General features: G+C 40.5%; 1 protein-coding gene across 1 annotated transcript in view; it reads left to right on the top strand.

The window, feature by feature from the left end:
* COL25A1 (collagen type XXV alpha 1 chain) overlaps positions 1-18,798 on the top strand; it is a 348,081-nt gene that overhangs the window by 239,852 nt on the left and 89,431 nt on the right. Inside the window, exons 8-12 of the mRNA XM_068136899.1 lie at positions 119-145; positions 311-337; positions 12,789-12,860; positions 13,735-13,842; positions 17,751-17,786. Of these exons, the coding sequence (XP_067993000.1) occupies positions 119-145; positions 311-337; positions 12,789-12,860; positions 13,735-13,842; positions 17,751-17,786 (270 nt within the window). The remainder of the gene's footprint in view (positions 1-118; positions 146-310; positions 338-12,788; positions 12,861-13,734; positions 13,843-17,750; positions 17,787-18,798) is intronic.

Raw genomic sequence — 18,798 nt, 5'->3', positions numbered from 1 at the left:
AAATTAGGAGGTAATATGTTGTTACAAAAAAAATCACAGGTTGGTGCAGGCTTGTTTCTTGCTATGCTCCAGGACTTCATCAGTATCAGTAACTGATTTTTGCTTCTGTTTCTTTCAGGGCCCTCCTGGTCCAAAAGGCGAGAAGGTGAGTTGATGTACAGGTAACACTTGTAAGGTGAACGGACAGCACTCCCAGCATGAAGTGAAGAGACTGTTTGTATTGACACAGTGTAATGTTAGATGATTTAAGACAGCTGGGTAGCACACAGATGCTGTGTTAAACCTATCATCTCATCTTTCCACTTTGCAGGGAGATCAAGGTGATCAGGGCCCTCGGGTAAGCATCTTAAAAAAATGTTACACCTCCCCTTCGCTGAGTAGGCAATTAGTCTCTAGCGCAAAACTAAATTAAATACACTGTCTGAGCTAATTATGCTTATTAGCCGCATTTACCCTGCATGTTGAAGTAAATGTCTGCAGGACAGTAATACTGAACATGACCAGATAGGATCTGGGAAGATTTGAGTAACAGTAATAAGCAATTCATTGCAATATACCATTTCCATGCTGGATGGAAGCAGGTTTCACAGTGGTTTTTGTTCTGCTCTATGAAAGCTGGGTTTCCTAACTAAACCTTCCTATTTCCCCAGCAATATGTTCATGCCTTGCATGGGCTCCCACAATGCAGAGGGCCGGTGGATTTCTGACAGATGTACCTCTTGATTTCATGTAAAATCTATCTAGTCTTTAGTGAATTATAAACAAATACCAGGTTAGCTCTTTTTCTTCACACGTATGTGTTTAATATTTTTAACAATAACAGTATTATCACCTTGTAAATTCATCCAGACAGTTAGACAGGACGTGGTTTAGTTGTGGAAACATAAAAGTTCTTTTAATTTTTAAATACCACACTTATTTTAGCGGAGAAGCAGAGGAATACAGAGGTGAAAGTTCAGATAGACTGGCTGTGCCAGTTCTTTCTTCTTTACATCTGTGCTTCATTAGGACATGTTTGGTTACATTGTTCTGCTGATAGAGTGACTCTCTTAAGCTCCGTATTTATAAGTGTTTCCATAACAACATGTTACATGGATTTTTTTTTTCCTGTCAAAGGTGTTAAATGCTTTGGATTTGTAATTTTGTTTTCTATTATTTTATTTCATTTTACTTTCTGCAGTCAGTAAGATCATCTAATGTCACAGTGTGCTTTTATAGCTGAATTTGGTTTTGGTGCTACCCGTGCCGATTACAGGCAGGGTGCTCTGTTGTGCTTGGTGATATGACTGCACATTATAGACACAAAAGTCTAGCAGTGAACAATTCTAAATATTCAGTTGAAACTCAAGAATAATAATTGCAAAACTAAAGAAATTAAAAGGAAATAGAGAGTTACAATGTGAGGAATATGGGGTTTTTTCTAGGCTAATACACAGACTGAAGGTCCTGAAGAATGTAAGATTTTCCTTTTAACTTCTAAGTAAATTTAGAATCCCTCAGAGGGGTTGTATATTTTGGCTGGTTCTGTGCTACAGAACCTCGTGAGGAGAGAGAGCACAGAGGAGGAGAGGGAAGTAGTGCCTGTGGCTTAGAAGAGGATGCTCCATTCAGAAAGCATAAGAGAGAGGTCTGTGTGTAGTTGCTTGGACTAAGTGGCCTTTCATTCAAAAGAACGGGTATTTCATTCAGAGCAGGAGAGAAAATTTGATGGAGGTACCACAGAGGGATAGAGTAACATGAGTATGCAAGAGCAATGCAGTAAAGAGTATTACATAGCTGAGCATAAGAGAATAAAGAGTGTTGGAGAAATTTCCAGGAAAAGAACCAGAGGTCTGAACACAGGAAAACAAAAGAGGTGTTGTCAACTTAAGGGAATGACAGTACTGTTTTTTTCTCATGGGAGAAGCAGAGGGCAATTTTGGAGTGCAAGCAAAAGTGTCAGCTCCTCCACTGGTATAGAAATCTCAGAAAGATGTTGGAGAGATGTAAGAACTAGAAAGTGGTGTGGATTTTAGTCCCTAGGCTGGAAGTGTTGCCAATACCTAGTAAGAAAATGCAAGTTTGTTCAGTGGAGATGGAACACTTGCAAGGACTGCTGTGGAACAACTGCTAGGCAGAGAAGCATATTATGAAATGGCTTGAATGGGAAGGCACTTTAAAGAGCATCTAGTTCTGAGTCCCTTGCCAAAAGCAGGCACATGTCCCACTACACCAGGTTGCTCAGAGCCTCATCCAGTCTGGTCTCAGATGGTTCCAGGAGTGAGACATCCACAGCTTCTCTGGGCAACCTATTCCAGTGTCTCATCACCTTTATTATAAAGACTTCTTCCTAATGTGCAATCTAAATCTACCCTGCTCTAGTTTAAAACCCCTTGTCCTATCACCATATGCTCTTATAGTCCTCCATCTTTCCTATAGACCCATTCAGGTACTGGAAGGCTGCTATAGGATTTCCCCAGAGCCTTCACTTCTCCAGGCTGTTCTGTCCCACTTGGCCAAGACATATCCATTATGTTAGAGGGCAGATGAGTCCTCATTGGACAATACAAATCATCATTATGGCTATTTTACAGTCTTGGTAAAGCAAGTGTAGCAAAAAAAAGCATAAAATATCCAACCTAAGGATCGCACTTTTAAGAACATCACAAAGTTTTATCTGCAGCAGCAGCTGGCAGTTGAGGCTGAATTCAGTATTTTAATGTAGACCAGGAACTGAGTGAGGTCAGCAGTAGAGAGGAAGAGGTGATGAATAGGTGCTCCTTGTGGGCTAGCTGAACTTTCATTGATTGTTTAGTAGATGTACATTGCAGTGATGCACCTCTTTTTTAGGTATATAACTTGGTAATGTGTCCAATCATCTTGAGTTTTGCTTTGAGGTGTGTTTAAACACATTCTGCAGCAGCTTCTCCTTTTTAGCCTTGTGTATTGCACAAGTAAAAAGTAGTAGAAAGTGATTTTTCTGACTATTTCTTTGGCCAAGAGGACCCATGGTATCCTGGAGTGCACCAAGAAAAGTGTGTCCAGCAGGTCTAGGGAGCTTTTCCTTCCCGCTCTACTCTGCTTTGATGAGACCGCACCTGAAATACTGTGCTAGTTTTGTGTTCTGCAATTCAAGAGAGACAGGGATCTATTGGAGAAGTGTGAGGATGATTGGGGGACTTGGACATCTCTTCTGTGAGAAAGACTGAGAGACCTGGGAATGTTTAGTCTTCAGAACAGAAGGCTGAGGGGACCTATAAATATCTGAGGAGTAGTTGTCAAGATGAAAGAGCCAGTCTCCTTTTGGTGGTGCCTGGTGATAGGACAAGGAACAGTGGATATAAGCTGGAACACAGGAAGTTCCACCTCAACACAAGGAGAAACTTCTTTACTGTGAGGCTGATGGGCCACTGAAACAGGCTACCCAGAGGGGTTGTGGAGTCTCCTTCTCTGGAAACTTTCAAAGCCTGCCTAGATGCATTCCTGCAACCCCTAACATTCTGTGATTTTTAGAATAACAAGTCTGACTTTTTGTGTGTGTGTGTGTGTCTTCAGAAAAAGAAACTGAGGGGTTTTCTTAAGTATTCAGGAATAATCTGTTCATCAGCCTCCTAAATCATTCAGAGATAGCACAAGGGTTCAGTGCCATGTGGCTTTGTCTACTTGTGCCCACACTGGCTGTAGAAAATATGAACCAGAAAAACATTCCAGTACTGTGAGCAACATTGAAGTTCATGCCCTGAGTGTGTCTGAACAGGAGGTTAATATAGCTTTTGGTCACGTGTGCCCAGAGACAAGGTAGTAGTGGATGTATTCAAAAGTCCTGATCTTAATTGAAAAAAAATGCCTTTTTGATGTCTTTATATATATATTTATATCAGATGTCTACTCATTATTTTAAAGTTCTGGGAGACCAGACATTTAGGTCAAACACAGAACTAGCTTTCCGCAACACTAGTGTAGGAAATGGTGAGGTTTATAAATCTTTGCATAGTTTTTGCAGAGGACATAGCTTCATAACATATCCATGGAGATTTGCATTGCTGTACTGAGCTATGACAAAATTAAAAACAATAGAGTGGACTATCAGAATAAATGCTGATGTCAGTCCACTGCTTGGTTCTGGTTGCTCAGCTCAGTTCCTGTCATTTGGCTCTACCCCATTTCAGAAAAAAAGAAAAAAAATAAAGCCTTTGAAGATTTCATTATGGTAGGAATGTAAAGGATATGTTGTCCAAGTAGAGGTTGTACCCTGATTAAAGGAAATAGATCTTCAGAGGTGAATGCTTGGGAATGGAACAGCTAGTACTGAGTGTCTCGGTGAGTCACTTCTCATCCCTCTGTAAATGACACAATAAATATCTTCTGTCCTTTAGTTCAGATACATGAGAGATTCTTTGCTTATCAGGTCTAGAAATCATCAGCCAGCAGCTTTTAAGTTGGTTTTGGTCTAGGTATGATGAGAAACCACCCAGAAGCCATACTTAATTCCATAAAATGATTTTCTCCTTTTGGTATGTTAAAGTAAATGTTTCTCGCTGCTGGCTCTGCACAGAACTTGATAACATCTCTAAAATGTCTTCAGCAGAAGAGATTAAGTTCTAGAAAAGAAAGGTACTTAGAAGTTTCTTTTTATTGCATTAACCTTTATTGGCTTGAAGACTAAAAAGATTCCTTGTCTACTGTTAAAACAATAGTCTCAGGTAGTGACATCATGTTCTTTCCTAGTTAACCCTTTCCCCTTCCCTCTTTACTTTTAATCCATTTGCTATTTATTTGCTGCCCACTAGAGAGAAATTGCTGTTTCATGATGAAAATTTTGCAGGTTCTACTTTTCCATGCTGGCAAACTATTTAAAAATTATCCAATATTGACAGAAATAGTCCTGGAAGCAGTTAGCTAAACTGATGTAGCTAAATAGGTATAGATAGAAGCTATCCTATTAAACTGAAGTACTGATTCACTCATTACAATATAGACACAACTGCTATAAACTGTGCCCTATTAAAGAGAAATTAAAGGTGTCCAACATTTTTACTTGGTTTTATGTTTTTAAGAAAAAAATTAAAAGCATGAGTTTAATATGTGTGTATTATTATTATTAGCTAATGTGTTTCTGAGGAATGTATAATAAATATTTTGAGCCTTTACCTGCTCCTACGCTCCTACTAACAATAAATGGAGAACTTAGATTCATAGACTGGTTTAAGTTGGAAGGGACCTTAAAGATCATCCAGTTCAAATGCCCCTAGGAACACTTTCCACTAGAAGAGGTTGCTCAAAGCCTCATTCAGCCTGGCCTTGAGCATCTCAGGGTGTGGGCATCCATGATCTCCCTGGGCAATCTGTTCCAGTGTCTCACCACCCCCATTGTAAAGAATTTCTTCCTAATATCCACTCTAAATCTCCCTTCCTCAAGCTTCAATTCGTTCCCTCTCACCCAATCAATTTAAACCTTTGCAAAAAGTCCCTTTCCTGCTTTCCTGTAGGCCCCCTTCACAGAATCACAGAATTGTCAAGGTTGGAAGGTTCCAACCCCCTTACCATGGGCAGGGACACCTCATACTAGATCAGGTTGCTCAGGGCACCATCCAGCCTGGCCTTAAAAACTTTCAGGTACTGGGAAGTCACTATAAGGTCTTTCTGGAGCTCTTCTCCAGGCTAAATAACCCCAGCTCTTGCAAGCCTGTCCCCGCAGGGAAGGTGTTCCAGTCCTCTAATTGTCTTCACGGCCCTCCTCTGGACTCACCCCAGCAGACTGATATCACTTTTCATGTCATTAGAGTCAGTACTTCATTTGTAAACCCATAATCAGAAAATAATATCTACTACTAAGTGATGATTAAATCGTGACCATTAATTTTTCAGTTTCATTCAAAGGCGGACACATTATTTTTTTTAAGAAACAAGTTTGTATCACAAAATAAATAGCAGCATATAAATTAACCTGATTTCTTGCCTTCACCAAAAGCAGGACTGTAATTTTTAGAGGCATTGCCTGCTGTAGCAAATGTAGGTAAATCAGTGATGTAATAGGAAACTTTGTTTCCAAACAGTGCACATTACTAATTTTTAATCTTCATTAATACATTTTTACTTTGACAAAATATTGATAGTTAAACCATTATGTTCATGAACTAGAGTTTTACATCATTTAAGCATATTCTCTGAATTTCTCCCAGGACTGGCCTTGATGACATTTGACTATATCCTAGTAAAGTTTATTGTAATTTCTTCTATAAATACTCTTAATGAATTTTATCTGCCTTAATAGAAGGTCTGTGTAGCTTCATTAGCATAAATTAGCATCCCCACCTTTTTTTTTTCCCTGATTAAATACTCTTTGGTTTCATCTGTCTGAATATTCTGTCAAAAGTTGTGGCAGAGGTGGTGACATAGTGATGGCATTCCCTTAAGTGATATTCTCATGTGTGTGTAAAAGCATATTTTCTGTTGTACTATGTGTTACTCCAAACATAAATGCAAGCACAGTGCTGTTGTAGACCCATACTTTATCAGCAAGATTGCCCACATGCTTCTGTTATTAATTGCCCTGTGAAAAGCAAATTATAGTTCAAGTTATAAACTGTATCAAACCACTGTTTCAAGCTATGCACTTAGTGTGCCCCAATAAGAAAGCTAAAGAGCCATTCATGACTTTCTGTTAACGAAGTTTCCATGACAGCAGCAGCCCTGAGAAAACTGCTGGACACCTGGTTTAATGCCAATTTGTCTGTGAGCAGTTAATTTAACTTCTGAGACTGTTTCCTTATCTGCCAGAAAGCAGCAGAGGTATTTACTTAGTCTATTCCTGGGACTAATTATCTCTTCTTCTTCATTAATATTACGTTGTTGAGGCTCCCCTGTTTTCTGTGAAGCTGAAACTAGGGTAACGAATTAGAGCAAGATAACTTGGAGCTCTGTAACTAGAAGAGGTCAGGAAAGAACTCAGATTGTACATCTGCCAAATTAATCTGAAGTATTGGGACACTTGGACTTGAGGTGTCTCCTTTCAGAGTTCACAGTAGCGTCCTTTTGGCTGTGGATGGCTCTCCAGGGGTGAGCTATGCCTTTGATGTTTGGCTCTTGAGGTTCCCCTGGGGAATGTAGAACAGCTGTGACACTCTAGAGAGAGTGCCGCATACCTGCACCCAAGATGAGGATGTTGTCATTCCTGTCTTAAGAGCTAGACAGTGCATGTCTTCACTCACCACCAGTTGGTTTGCATCTTGCCCCTTTTTAGTAATGCCAGAGGAATGGTGAGGAAGGAAGTCTCTGAACATCCTGTTCCTTTTCCCACACCTCTGTCCTGTGACTAAGAAAACATCATGTAGTTGTTTCATCTCAAACTGCAGCTGTCACGCCGAAGTGCTACAATACTGAACACTTCAGTTAGACCAACGTGGTAGAAATCAACTCTCTAAAAATATTTCAACCAGCCTTAGCAAATGTAACAGAAGTGGTTTGAACCACTTCCCTGCATCACATGACTGCAGAGGGTGTAAAACTTGAAGAGCCAGGCCAGAAGATTTTTGCTGTGGGAACCAACTTGGTTTTGGGGAGGACCCAATCTGTCTTGAAGTCAACTGAATGCCTCTCATCACTTTCAGTAAGCCAGTAAGTTTACCTTCAGGAAGGATCCTTTGTGTAGGTCAGATGGTGATGACTTATTAGAACTAACAACAGAGTTGTGTGAAAAAAGTATTTGCCTCACTGAAACTCATCTAATACTAGGACCAAAACAGAAATATGCTGCCTTTTTCCAGCTTTGTTCACTCTGAGTGCAATGTCAGGTAGCGTTCAGTGTGAAAAGACACAGAGGCTATTACAGAAAAGCAACACTTTCATCGTGGCCTGCTGATGCTAGTTCAGAAACATTACATTTTAATTATTTTCAAGCAAAGTCTGGATCATTACATAATGTATTCAAATTAAAACTCTTAGCTGAATGATTGCCTAAGTGAAAAGAAATTCTTGGATCCTTGTCTTATTGTGGTGCACTGTTGTAGTTAGCAGATTGGCTGATGGAGAAAGCAGCCTTTCTGATAAAAGGGATTATATAAAAGAGCTCCTGCTGAGAGTCCATGGCACCGTACAGGGTGATACCGAACACTGGATTCCCCAGGGCAGGTACAATAATTAGCTGCAGGACTGGCACTCGGTCTGAGGGATTAATTAGAACTAGAGGTGGTGCTGGGGAGAGGCAAAGCAGCCATAAAGAGTGTCAGGATTACTCTGGCCTGAAGCCTGTGCAATTTGATGTGAAATAGCAGCAGCTGGCTGTAACCCTAGGAAGTGCAAGTGAACAGCAGGTGGTAATTCCTGTCTCATTTACCATGTCTTCACAGGAACATGTAAGCTTGTGCAGCCTGGGTTTATTGGCAGGTCAGAAGGAAAATCCTAAGGAGGAGTGTGACATTTACTATACTAAGCATATGCAATAGTCCAAATGGAGTGTACACAGCATGGTGTAAAACCAGCAATGCTGTTGTTTAATGTTATTATGCTTCCCATACAACAAGGTTATGGCAACCTTACAATATTGACCTCCTGTAGACCAATGCACAGAGCTAAATGCACTGTGAAAAATATAGGACTGATAGTGGGAATTATGTCTTTGAAGGCTGTGATGGATTGAACAGGAGAACAATTTCATATAAGTAAAAAATCAGACAGAGACAATGATCTGGCATGGTTAGGTTTCCTCAGTAGCCACTGAATGGCAGGGAGTAGGATTTATCTACATTTCCAGGTAGGCAGGCAGGACACCAGGTTATGTGGTCACATGCCTGTTAACCTTCACCCAGCGTCATGTTTTGCTTGGCATTTGGGCAAAAATTACAGTGAGGCATGCAGCAGATGTGTTAATTTAGAAATTGTAACCAGCTAGCATTTCAGGGTGAGCTTGAGTTGCTGTCAGCAGAGAAGTTTAGTGGGCCAATGGTCGCCGTTGGTCACTGTAGTGTTTTGTATTCTGTGAGGGCCTCCCAGGGAGTAGAACAAGAGCCCTTCATATGTGCCGTTCAAGAATCCAACCAAATAAAGAGAAAATTGAGTAACCTCGAATTCATTGCTAAGAACAACTTTAGATAGAGGAAAAACTAAAACAGATCTAGGGGATATTTGTGGCTATATTTATAGCAGAGTGACAGGAAAGGAATAGAACTCGTTTTCTGGGAAGGATAGCTCTTTTTATGCCTTTTTAGAAGATCATTGTGTGCCAACATTATCTTTCACGGATGCCAAAAGATGTGATGCCTTCTAAAGCCTCCCACACATGCAAAAACTATGCACCCATTATAATTTCTTTGCTGGGTTCCATTTAATTCTCCCATATTTCTGGCTCTCTCCAAGTATGCCTGTTACATACGGAGAGGTGATCCAGGTCCAAGCAGGTTTTACATGTCTCCGACCATTAGTTCTGAGGTTATGCCTGCTTTGGGTAAGGTAAAGAAAGCTATGTCCTACTTGGGAATGAGCTGAAAGAACCTGTGAAGCTGCTGATGAAAGGGATGGGGTTGTCCTGTTTCCTTATTTGTTGTTTATATAGGCAGAAAATGACAATACTGATAGCTACATTAGCACTTGTCTGTGTGCTGTTGGGAAGCATTGAGAGTGCTGGGGTTGGACTGTGAAGTGCTCTATGAAATCATTTTGTGTGGAGCTACACAAACATCAAAATCCCTTCATTTCTTTTCAAGAAAAGAGAAAAAGAAAAAAAAAATCAGGGCAAACCAGTATATTTTCTGATTTAAATCCTGCATTAATTCTCAGCTCTCCTTCATGTCCAAGATGAAATAAACCAAGCCTAAGATGAGTTTTGAGGTTTCATTTTTTTAAATGTCAGGTCGCAAATATAGTACTTTTAGCAGTAACTGAAAAGTGCTGTGCTATATTCCTGAAGGCTGATGAGTGAAAATGAAGTTGTTCAAAGATTTTATGTTTATCTTTTTGTTTAATAAATGAGATGTAAAGTTTATGGCTCGCTATCCAGATTTTTAGTTCTTTTCTAGGTTTCTTGTTTCTGCTCATTTCCATGACGTGGGTATTGTAGTTTTATCTAGGAGAGGAATGGACCATGTGCACAGCAGGGCTAATGAGTCACAGATGTAAAGATTCTGGCAAGTTACCATCTAATAACTTCTTTAAATTATATTCCATAATAAGATAAATGCAAATTTGATACATCTGTCTTCAAAATGATGTATCATTCCAGTCTTAGCAGTGTCTCATGGGTGAGTTTCTTTAAATGTTTGGAGTTTTTGCCTTTTTTGGTTTTGTTTTCTTTATATTTGTTCCTGAAGAGTAGATTTCAGATCAAACAGTAATGCAGTTAGCCACACCATGGTTCATCAGAACAAATTGGGAAGGCTGTCATCGGCTTTATGGGATCCACTTACAGGGTCTCAGCTTCTCATGCATTTAGATCAGGAATAAAGGTGATGAATGCAACTCAAAGGTGCTAGTGAAGGACATGCATGCATCAGTAAGTTACTCTGCCAGTTCAGTCTTTGTGAAGCAGAGAGACTCTGGTGTGATTGCATGTGGAGATGAATAGAGCAAACATTTGCACTGTTAAAAGCATCTGCTGCAGGTGAGAGACCCAGCAGGCTGCTGTTGCCTGGTGGTGCTTTCCAACAGGCCAGCTGGGCTATAAGGGCTCATGCACTGTGGTAAAGTGGGTTGCCCCAGCGAGGTCTTTATGCGGGGCTTCTTGAAAGCCACCTTCTCTGGCAGCCAGAGCCCGAAACAGCCTTCCCTTTCAGAGGTGCCAGTCTGCAATCCTGAACCCATATGCTCCAGGCCTTGCAGAGGGGCTGCACTGCCAGGTCCACTTCAGAGGTGTCAAGTGTGTCAGCATGCATATAGGGAGCTCAGACATAACAGACTGTATTTTAGTCAATGATCCCGAGCCTGATGTCTCTCAGTCATTGAACAAGCTACTGCTTCACAGGGTGCTATGCTAAAGGCAAGGAGAGGACTTGGGGATTTCTTTCTTTAGGAGCTCACTGCTCAGCCATGTAAGGTTTCAGCATTATTGGAAGGTCTGATACACACTCTACAAGGCAGCATAAGAAAGGCGTTGAACTGAGGGCAAAATTCACCCCCCCTTGTATCATCAGAGCAGGCCATAATCGCCACACTTCTTTTTTTGTACCAGTACAGTTCAAGTTCTACCTGTGTTGGTAGAGCAGGATATGAGAAACCACACACAGCACATAGTGCTTGAGAGGGAAATTTTTGCCCTGGATATGAAAATGCTGCTATGTATGTCTTGAAAATGTTGACCTTGGCCATTCTGGACTACCCAAGATCTGGTGGTAGACTGTTGTTCAGTGTTTGTAGTTGTGTATGTACTACCAGTGTATGTGCTGAATGTCATATGTTAAACAGAACATGAGGAGCAGGATGTTAATTGTACAAAGGTCTTCAAAATCCGCCACCACTGCTGTCAAGTTCTGCAGCAATCCAGAGCCACAGCTTTCTACACAGCTCTCTGGAAATGCTGTAACACATTTTACTTGAAAATGGCTCAGTCATCTGTTGGCTTATTAGCAACTCTCAAATGGTCATAACAGTGTATTCCAATTTTAAGGAAAGTCACCTTTGTGGGACTGCTCCTTTTAAAATATCTTGATATTCTTGTTGTAAAGTAACAACCTGCATCTTTAGCATAACACAACCCTACCTCTGTTTCCCATATGACAGAAAGGCTGTTTCCTGTCAGTAGGCAATGTGGGGTACACTAAACATAGTGTTTGTTCTGTTTGTCTGTTCGTAAAGTGTCTCTGTGATGTTTGTGATGTGTTGTTTTGGTACCATGTTATGCTGTGTCCCTAGGGTCTGCCAGGCTTCCCCTCAGTCGCTGCTCTGCACAGTAATCAGATCCTCACCGTCAAGGTTTGTGGCTGACATGTACCTGTTCAGTCAGATCTCTCTGTATCAGCATAGAAGTGCACATGAAAAATTGTTTTGACCATGGAATACCAATGAATCCTTATGGTGGATCTGAGTCAACTCTTACTGCCTTTCCATTGCTCTAAGTACTCTTCATGCACAGCATGGGATCAAATCTAAAACTGCTCATGCAGCATTAGCCCTGGAAACAGCCACATCCCCTGATCTTGGTCAGTATTTCATTTTCAGATGAGATTTTGCTCTAGTTCTGCTTCCCTGAGGCATACAGGAGAGTGGAAAATATTGTTGAACTCTACTGATTGCATGTAGAGTCATCTATTTGTGTTAGGTAACAGGCATTTAATCTGTACATGCAGATTTTTTTTTCAAAGAGCATTTTCAAATTAAGCAGGAAGGATTGAAGCAATCCGATCAAGCTGGAACTCCAGTCCTTATTAAAACGACACCATTCTTCATGGCACAATATGCTGGTTAGAAAATCTGACTGAAAGCTGAACTGGTGCTTTGTCTCTAGAAGCTCTGCTGAAAGAACACCATATAAAAACACTGATGTATATTTTTTTTATTAGAGCCTAGGTAATAATACTAATAATAATAAATTCGTTCACGTGAAGAACAGTCACAGGAAATCCCAGGAGGAAAAAAAAAGTTCTGCATTTTTAACTCATTGTGTCAGATTGGTTCATTAGATGGTGTGTCCTGTACGTCAGAGGTAAATTTCTCCCATGGAAAATGCACAGTTTCTGTCAGGCAGAAGCACCGGTTTATATTATTTTGAACTATTGTAATTCTAATGAATATGTCTTTATTTCTTTCTCGGGCCTTCTGATGTCTATTCTTCAATTCTCTCATCTCTGACCTACAACCTTTGACCTCACCTGCCTGATCAGATGGTGTTTCCTAAAATCAATCATGGGTTTCTCTCTGCTGATCAGCAGCTCATTAAACGCCGCCTCATTAAGGTAGTGCTTCATCTCACTGGAGTCTGATTCTTCTTTACATTCAGTTTACTCTTTGCCATACCCTTTTTGTCTGATGCCTTCTCGTAGAAAGTTGTTCCTTTGAAAATGTTTTGGAATGCAGCAACTTAATGATGTTAGCCATTAAAAGGCTATGGGTATCTTGGCTAAATGCATTTAAGATGCAGACAGGTTTGGGGGTTTGTGTTTTTTTTCCAGCTTTTTGCAGCAGTGTGCTGAAGATTAAATTGAGCACCCTTTCTGGGGTGTCTTTTTAAAGGGGAAGAAAATATGTTTTGGCAGCTCTCTTGTAAATTGGCTTTTACAAATTAATAGGCCAAAATCATTAAGAGAATCAGATAATTGTCAAAATTTCCCAAAACAAATGAAAAATTCTGTACAGCCCTGTGGAAAACCAGGGTTTTTTTCATGCTGATTTTTGAAATCTATCCATGCACCATTGATGGGCCTGGAAAGCTGCTGTGCAAACTGTACATTCTCACATGTGAGTTTGCTCAGCTTTGCTGTGCTTGTGCCAGTGGTGTAGCAAACAGCTGCTCACTGGAAAGAGTTACTTGCTCTGGAGAATGAGATGAGTAAAATATTGCCAGTCTACCCCAAACTTGGGAATATGTCCTGTCGTGGGACAAGCTGTTTAGAATGGGAACCTTCTGCCTTGTGGCTGATTACACTGGACAGACACAGTGCCCTGGTCTTCAAGGCAAAGTGCAATCTCTGCCATAGGCAGTGGAGAAGCTTCTGTCCAGCTCATGGCAGTGTCTTCCAGCCTGTTTTGCACTCTTTCTGGATAAATCAGTGTCTTTTTGTGTAGCTGATGCCTCTAAAGCAAATTCTGATCAGATTTCTGTTGGTTTAGGGGGACCAAGGACAAGCTGGACCCCCCGGCCCTCCAGGGCCCCCAGGACCCAGAGGTCCCCCAGGAGATACCGGCAAAGATGGTCCTCGTGGGATGCCTGGCATACCGGTGAGTTAGTCTGTTGCTGTCACAGCATTCAAATTCCACTCAAGCGTATGCCAGCTCACTGTCAAAGACATTTTCTGAGGTAAGGTTGGCAAGTCAGACGTGGAATCTGAACCACAAGCAGACTTCATGGTGTACCTGAGGACTTCCCTCCACAGAGCAAGTTCATAGCATGGCCAAGAGTAACACCTAGGTTCCTTGCCTCCTACCCCTGACAGTTTCCCCACACATTCTAACATTTCTCAGTTCTTCATTGATGTTTAATAGCTGCATGAGGAGGGTCTGCCTCTCTCCACAAGTAGTAAATGTATCTATTCAGACTTAAAGTTGAATTTGAGCCATGGTAGCATGGATGGGCTTCTTAATGATTTGGCCTCAAAAATCATGGAATTCAAGTATTAAACTGCTAAATATGCCCAAAGTAGGGTGAAGTTTGGAGTCAGGTTTTGCCAGCTTTACAAAAGTAGAATAGTACCATTTTTTTTGGCTCATCCCCCCATATCTTACTGGAATAACCACCAGAATCCAGTACATTGCTCACTGTTCATTTTAATCACAGGATCAGACACACTCCTTTGTCACTTTTTGACCTAATGATTGAGCACTTTTTTAACACATGCATAAACATATGAAGTTACTCTTTTTTTTTTTCCTTTAGAAAAGTGTAAGTATGGATTTATATTTTTGCAGCCTCCTAAATTTTTGTTCTTTTCAAAGAAGTTCCTCTATTTTCATCATGAGTGTCACCATAACATCAGTATGGAATCAGGATCACAGACAGGAACGAGGCATGGCAACTGAAATGCCAAAAGCAGAGATGCATACACACTCACACACCCATGATAAGGACACACAGGGAACTAGCAAGGTGAGGAGCAGCACTGGAAGCAAGCAGGGATACTTTATTTTTTTTTGATGAAAAAACATGTCTCAATGTGTGGGGCCAGGACCAGATGACATAACACTTCCCTGCAGAGCCTTTTTTAGAGAAGATACCTACACTCCTTTTCTGACCTTATATAGGTTGCCTCATCTGAAATTGTAGTAACTGTACAAACATAATGTAACATGATGGCAATTGTAAGGCTTTGCAAAATTTCCTGTGAAAATCCACCAAGGCTTGCCAGTTAGCACCTGTAGTAGTCTAGGGATACTGCTGCTGTTATTGGTGGTTTGATTTTATTGTTTTTACCAACGTTGCCCATAGAAGTTCTACCTCAAGGTTATGAAATTACACTGAAATTCTGCTGCTTCTGTTCCAATGCTTTTCTTTGACCACCTACTCATTTCTTGTTAGTCCTGCAGCACATCAGGCTTTGGACCTTGTATTGGCTTCTCTTGTGTTATTTTAATGTGGCAAAATTATCTGCTGTCAGCAAAGTTGCTTCTGGTTTGATGTAGTGGCCAAAACCAGAACCCATTTCTGACTGCAGTGATACCATTTTTGCAATTCATGTACAAGAGGCTTTCAGGATCAACTGGTGCTGCTGATCACAATGTGACTGTTTGTTGCTTGAAGTTTTGTGCCTTTTTAGCAAAGGGAATGTTTGTGTTTCTCATAACAGGAAAGTAATGCATTTTATGCAATGAGGTCATTCCATTTCATAATAGGTCTGTAGTGATTTTGACTTTAGATGGCAAAAGAGAGTTTCTTTTTATAGTTTTTTTTTTAAGCTGTGGCTATCTTAAGCCCTATAGCATTATGGAAAATCAGCTCATAATGCTGCTGTCAGATACACATAAGCACTCAGACAGAAACCCTCCAGACTGCTGACTGCTGTTACCATCTTGCTCCTTGCTGCTGTCCTGTGCCCTCAGGTTAACCTTCCTGATCCTCAAAAGGCTTGTTCCTCCATGACTGTGTGATATACAGTCAAGCAGGAGAACTGTAATAGGACAACTTAGACGAGAGGTAGTGACAGCTTTTTATTTGTAAAAGGTTTGCATGGATCTTTGAGCTAAAGAGCTGAATAACAAAGCAATAGCTGCACTGTGTTATTTGTGCTGAGTGTGTTGCAGCATCACACAGCTATAGTAAGATGCCCTTACAGTGGATAACCACAGTAAGAGGGCACTAATTTCCCCTTTTGCAGTGCTAGGCGAAAGAGAGGTTTGTCCTTCAGCCTGTCCTTCTCAAGCAAGGCGTTTTACAGTCACCAGAACTATGAGGCAATGTTTCACACCCACACACTTGCTGAGTATCCTGAGAAAGTCAGGCAGCCAAGGTAGCAAGCCACAGGGAGCAATTCCAGCAGCCACGTTTACTTCCATTTCACAGTGTAGCAGGGCTGAGGAGCCACCTGTGTGCCAAAAGGTCTCCGTCTGTGCCCACACATCTCCATCTGTGTCATCACCACTTTGAATTCCAGAAGTGTGAATCCTGTTACACATACATGAAGCTTCTGGAGATGGGGATGCACTGGTCTCATGCACAGGAAATCTTTGGAGCACAGGAGGTAGAAATGTTAAGGAAACACTTTGGGGCCTATTGCCAGCAGGGAGAGCACCGAGAAAGAGTAGGGTTGTAAGAAAGGTTTGTGGAACCTTCTGCTGAGCCTTTTCTTTGGATGTCAACAGAAGAACCTGTTGGAACCTCAACATGCTTGCCTTCCTATAGAGTAATACCTAGAACAGGTATCTTCTTTTATCATCACACAGATACTAGCACAGAGAATCTGAAACATTAAGACCTCCAAAAGGAAGTAAAATGAGAATGAGATTTGTTGGGTTTGGTTTTGTTTTCTGTTAAGACCACAGAATATGATACAAGCTCATGAAATTATTTCACCATTTTTTCCCAACTTTTATTGCAAAATCCTGATGCTCACTCCAGGCTGTGTGATTGCTGTATACATAAGTTAACAAGGCCTCAAAGTGAGCCAAAGTGGTCAATAAGGTTGGGCAATTAGCTGTCAGAAACCTATGCCTGTGTGGTTTCTCGCTCGAGTATCTCAGTGTGTTTACTTCTGAATGCAATGCATACATACCCAGGGAGGCAGTTCTGATTCTTTTTGGTTGCCAAGAACAACGCAGCACAACAGTTCTCATTTTCCCTCTTCTTTTTTTTCTTCTTTGTTTTTTTGTTTTTACAGTTGGCTTTTGTGTTTTGTTGTTTTGTTTTGTTTTATGACAAAGATGTTAAAGAAGATTCTTCAACTGTGCTAATACAACAGCACATGGACTGCCCTGGGTTTATAAGGGAGTGATCCATAAACCAGACAGGAACTCTAGGTTTTGAATTTGTATTTTTTGCCCATATTATACTACTGATATATTTTACTCTCTACAGGCAGTGGCATATGTTCATAGGTGAAAAAAAAAGGAAGAAGATAGATTCTAACTTCAAGTAGAGCCATGCCCACAAAAAAGAGACTCCATTGAAAAAAAGGATAGATTACCATTAAAAGCCAATCTGGGTGTTTACCATCTAAGTAATTATTATTGCATTTCTTCAGTACCAAAATAATGCTACTCATAAACTCATGAAACATGATTATTTTCACTAGTAAATCATGCCTGCTGACTAAGGTGATGACACAGAGTAGTCATTTTTGAATGCGTAAACAGTGGGATTCAGCACACGTGTGAAGATAACCTTCCTACGTGTCCTTTAGCACCTCTGATTGGAATGGAATATTGTGTTTGGAACCAAGGCCGTATCTGGGACACTTAACTGTTGCCTCAAGAATACAATTACATGAATTATGAAATAGTACTTTGCCTCTTAAATTGTTGGATGTTTGGTCTGCCAGTTTAAAAGGCAAAGAAATTATATATTTAATGTGCAGTCAGCTGCCATACTAGCTTAAGAGTGGTATTTTAAAGATACTTTATTATTATGTAGAGAGCTGAATTCAAGGCATGTTAATGAAATTATTCCTTTTTTTTTTTCCTTGTCATTTTATTTTAAGGGTGAACCAGGAAAACCAGGAGAACAAGGACTGATAGTAAGTCCTCTTCTCTTCCAGTTTGCGAAGAAACTGTCACAAACGTGTACACAATGTGACATTCCCAGATGTTTTATAGATGTGTATTTGCTAACATTCCTTTGTCACAGACTATTTGAGCTCTTATTTCTGAAGAAAACAAAAGACAAAATTCCCTCTTTACATATGGTCACCTGTCATATAAGGCCAACTCCGTCCTGAAGCTTGCAGAAGCAGTGGGAAATTAAACAGCTAAAAGCACAGCAAAGAAGGGAAAACAAACAAATAAACAAACAAACAAAAACAAATAAAAATAAACCAAAACAAAATAAACAAAAAGAGACAGGTTTTCCTATTTCCTGGTCTCCACTTACCACAGTCTCTGAAACCGAGCAGTTTCCACCTTGGGACCCTTGAGAAGCACAAAAATCATCTACCTGTTTTAAGAGTCAAAATCTCAGCTATCTCTGTGGAAATAGCTTTAGCCCTTTGCCTGATGGAACTGTGAAGACACAGTACAGTAAGCTGAAACTCTCTGAACATTCTCCTCTCCTGAGGTTTTGGGGTTTTTTTCCTCCACATGTATGAGAGGACATTTTGTAAAATGCATTCAGATATGGAAGTAGATGAGTTTTGTTGCATAGGGAGCTATATTCATTTAAAAACAAATTGAAGCTCCAGTGGTGGTAAATCAGCTTCAGATTCAGGGTACAGCATCAGTTTCTGCTTGTCACATTGCCAGAACTGTGAAGCATGCAGTGTTTTGTGTTTTCCCGTTAAGATCTCCCTAAGCATGGAATCATTGAAAAAGACCTGTAAGATCACCAAGTCCAACCATTATCTAACTTCACCTAAGCCATGTCACATTAACTATTATGGGAAACCTCATACAATTTCTGATTAAGCAGTGCCCCCCTCCCATGCTATCCACTTTAAATGATTAACAGAATGGCAGAGCTTCTTATCATTCACTTAGTCATTGCTGCAGCAGCCGTTACTGAAGTGCCGAGGTTACAAAATGCCTAAGACTTTT

Source organism: Melanerpes formicivorus, unplaced genomic scaffold, assembly GCF_026170545.1.
Source record: "Melanerpes formicivorus ecotype bairdi unplaced genomic scaffold, bMelFor1.0.p_v2 SCAF_4, whole genome shotgun sequence".
NCBI classification, from domain to species: domain Eukaryota; kingdom Metazoa; phylum Chordata; class Aves; order Piciformes; family Picidae; genus Melanerpes; species Melanerpes formicivorus.
Note: the sequence above shows the minus strand (reverse complement) of the source record. Positions and strands in the feature narration are given on the sequence as shown.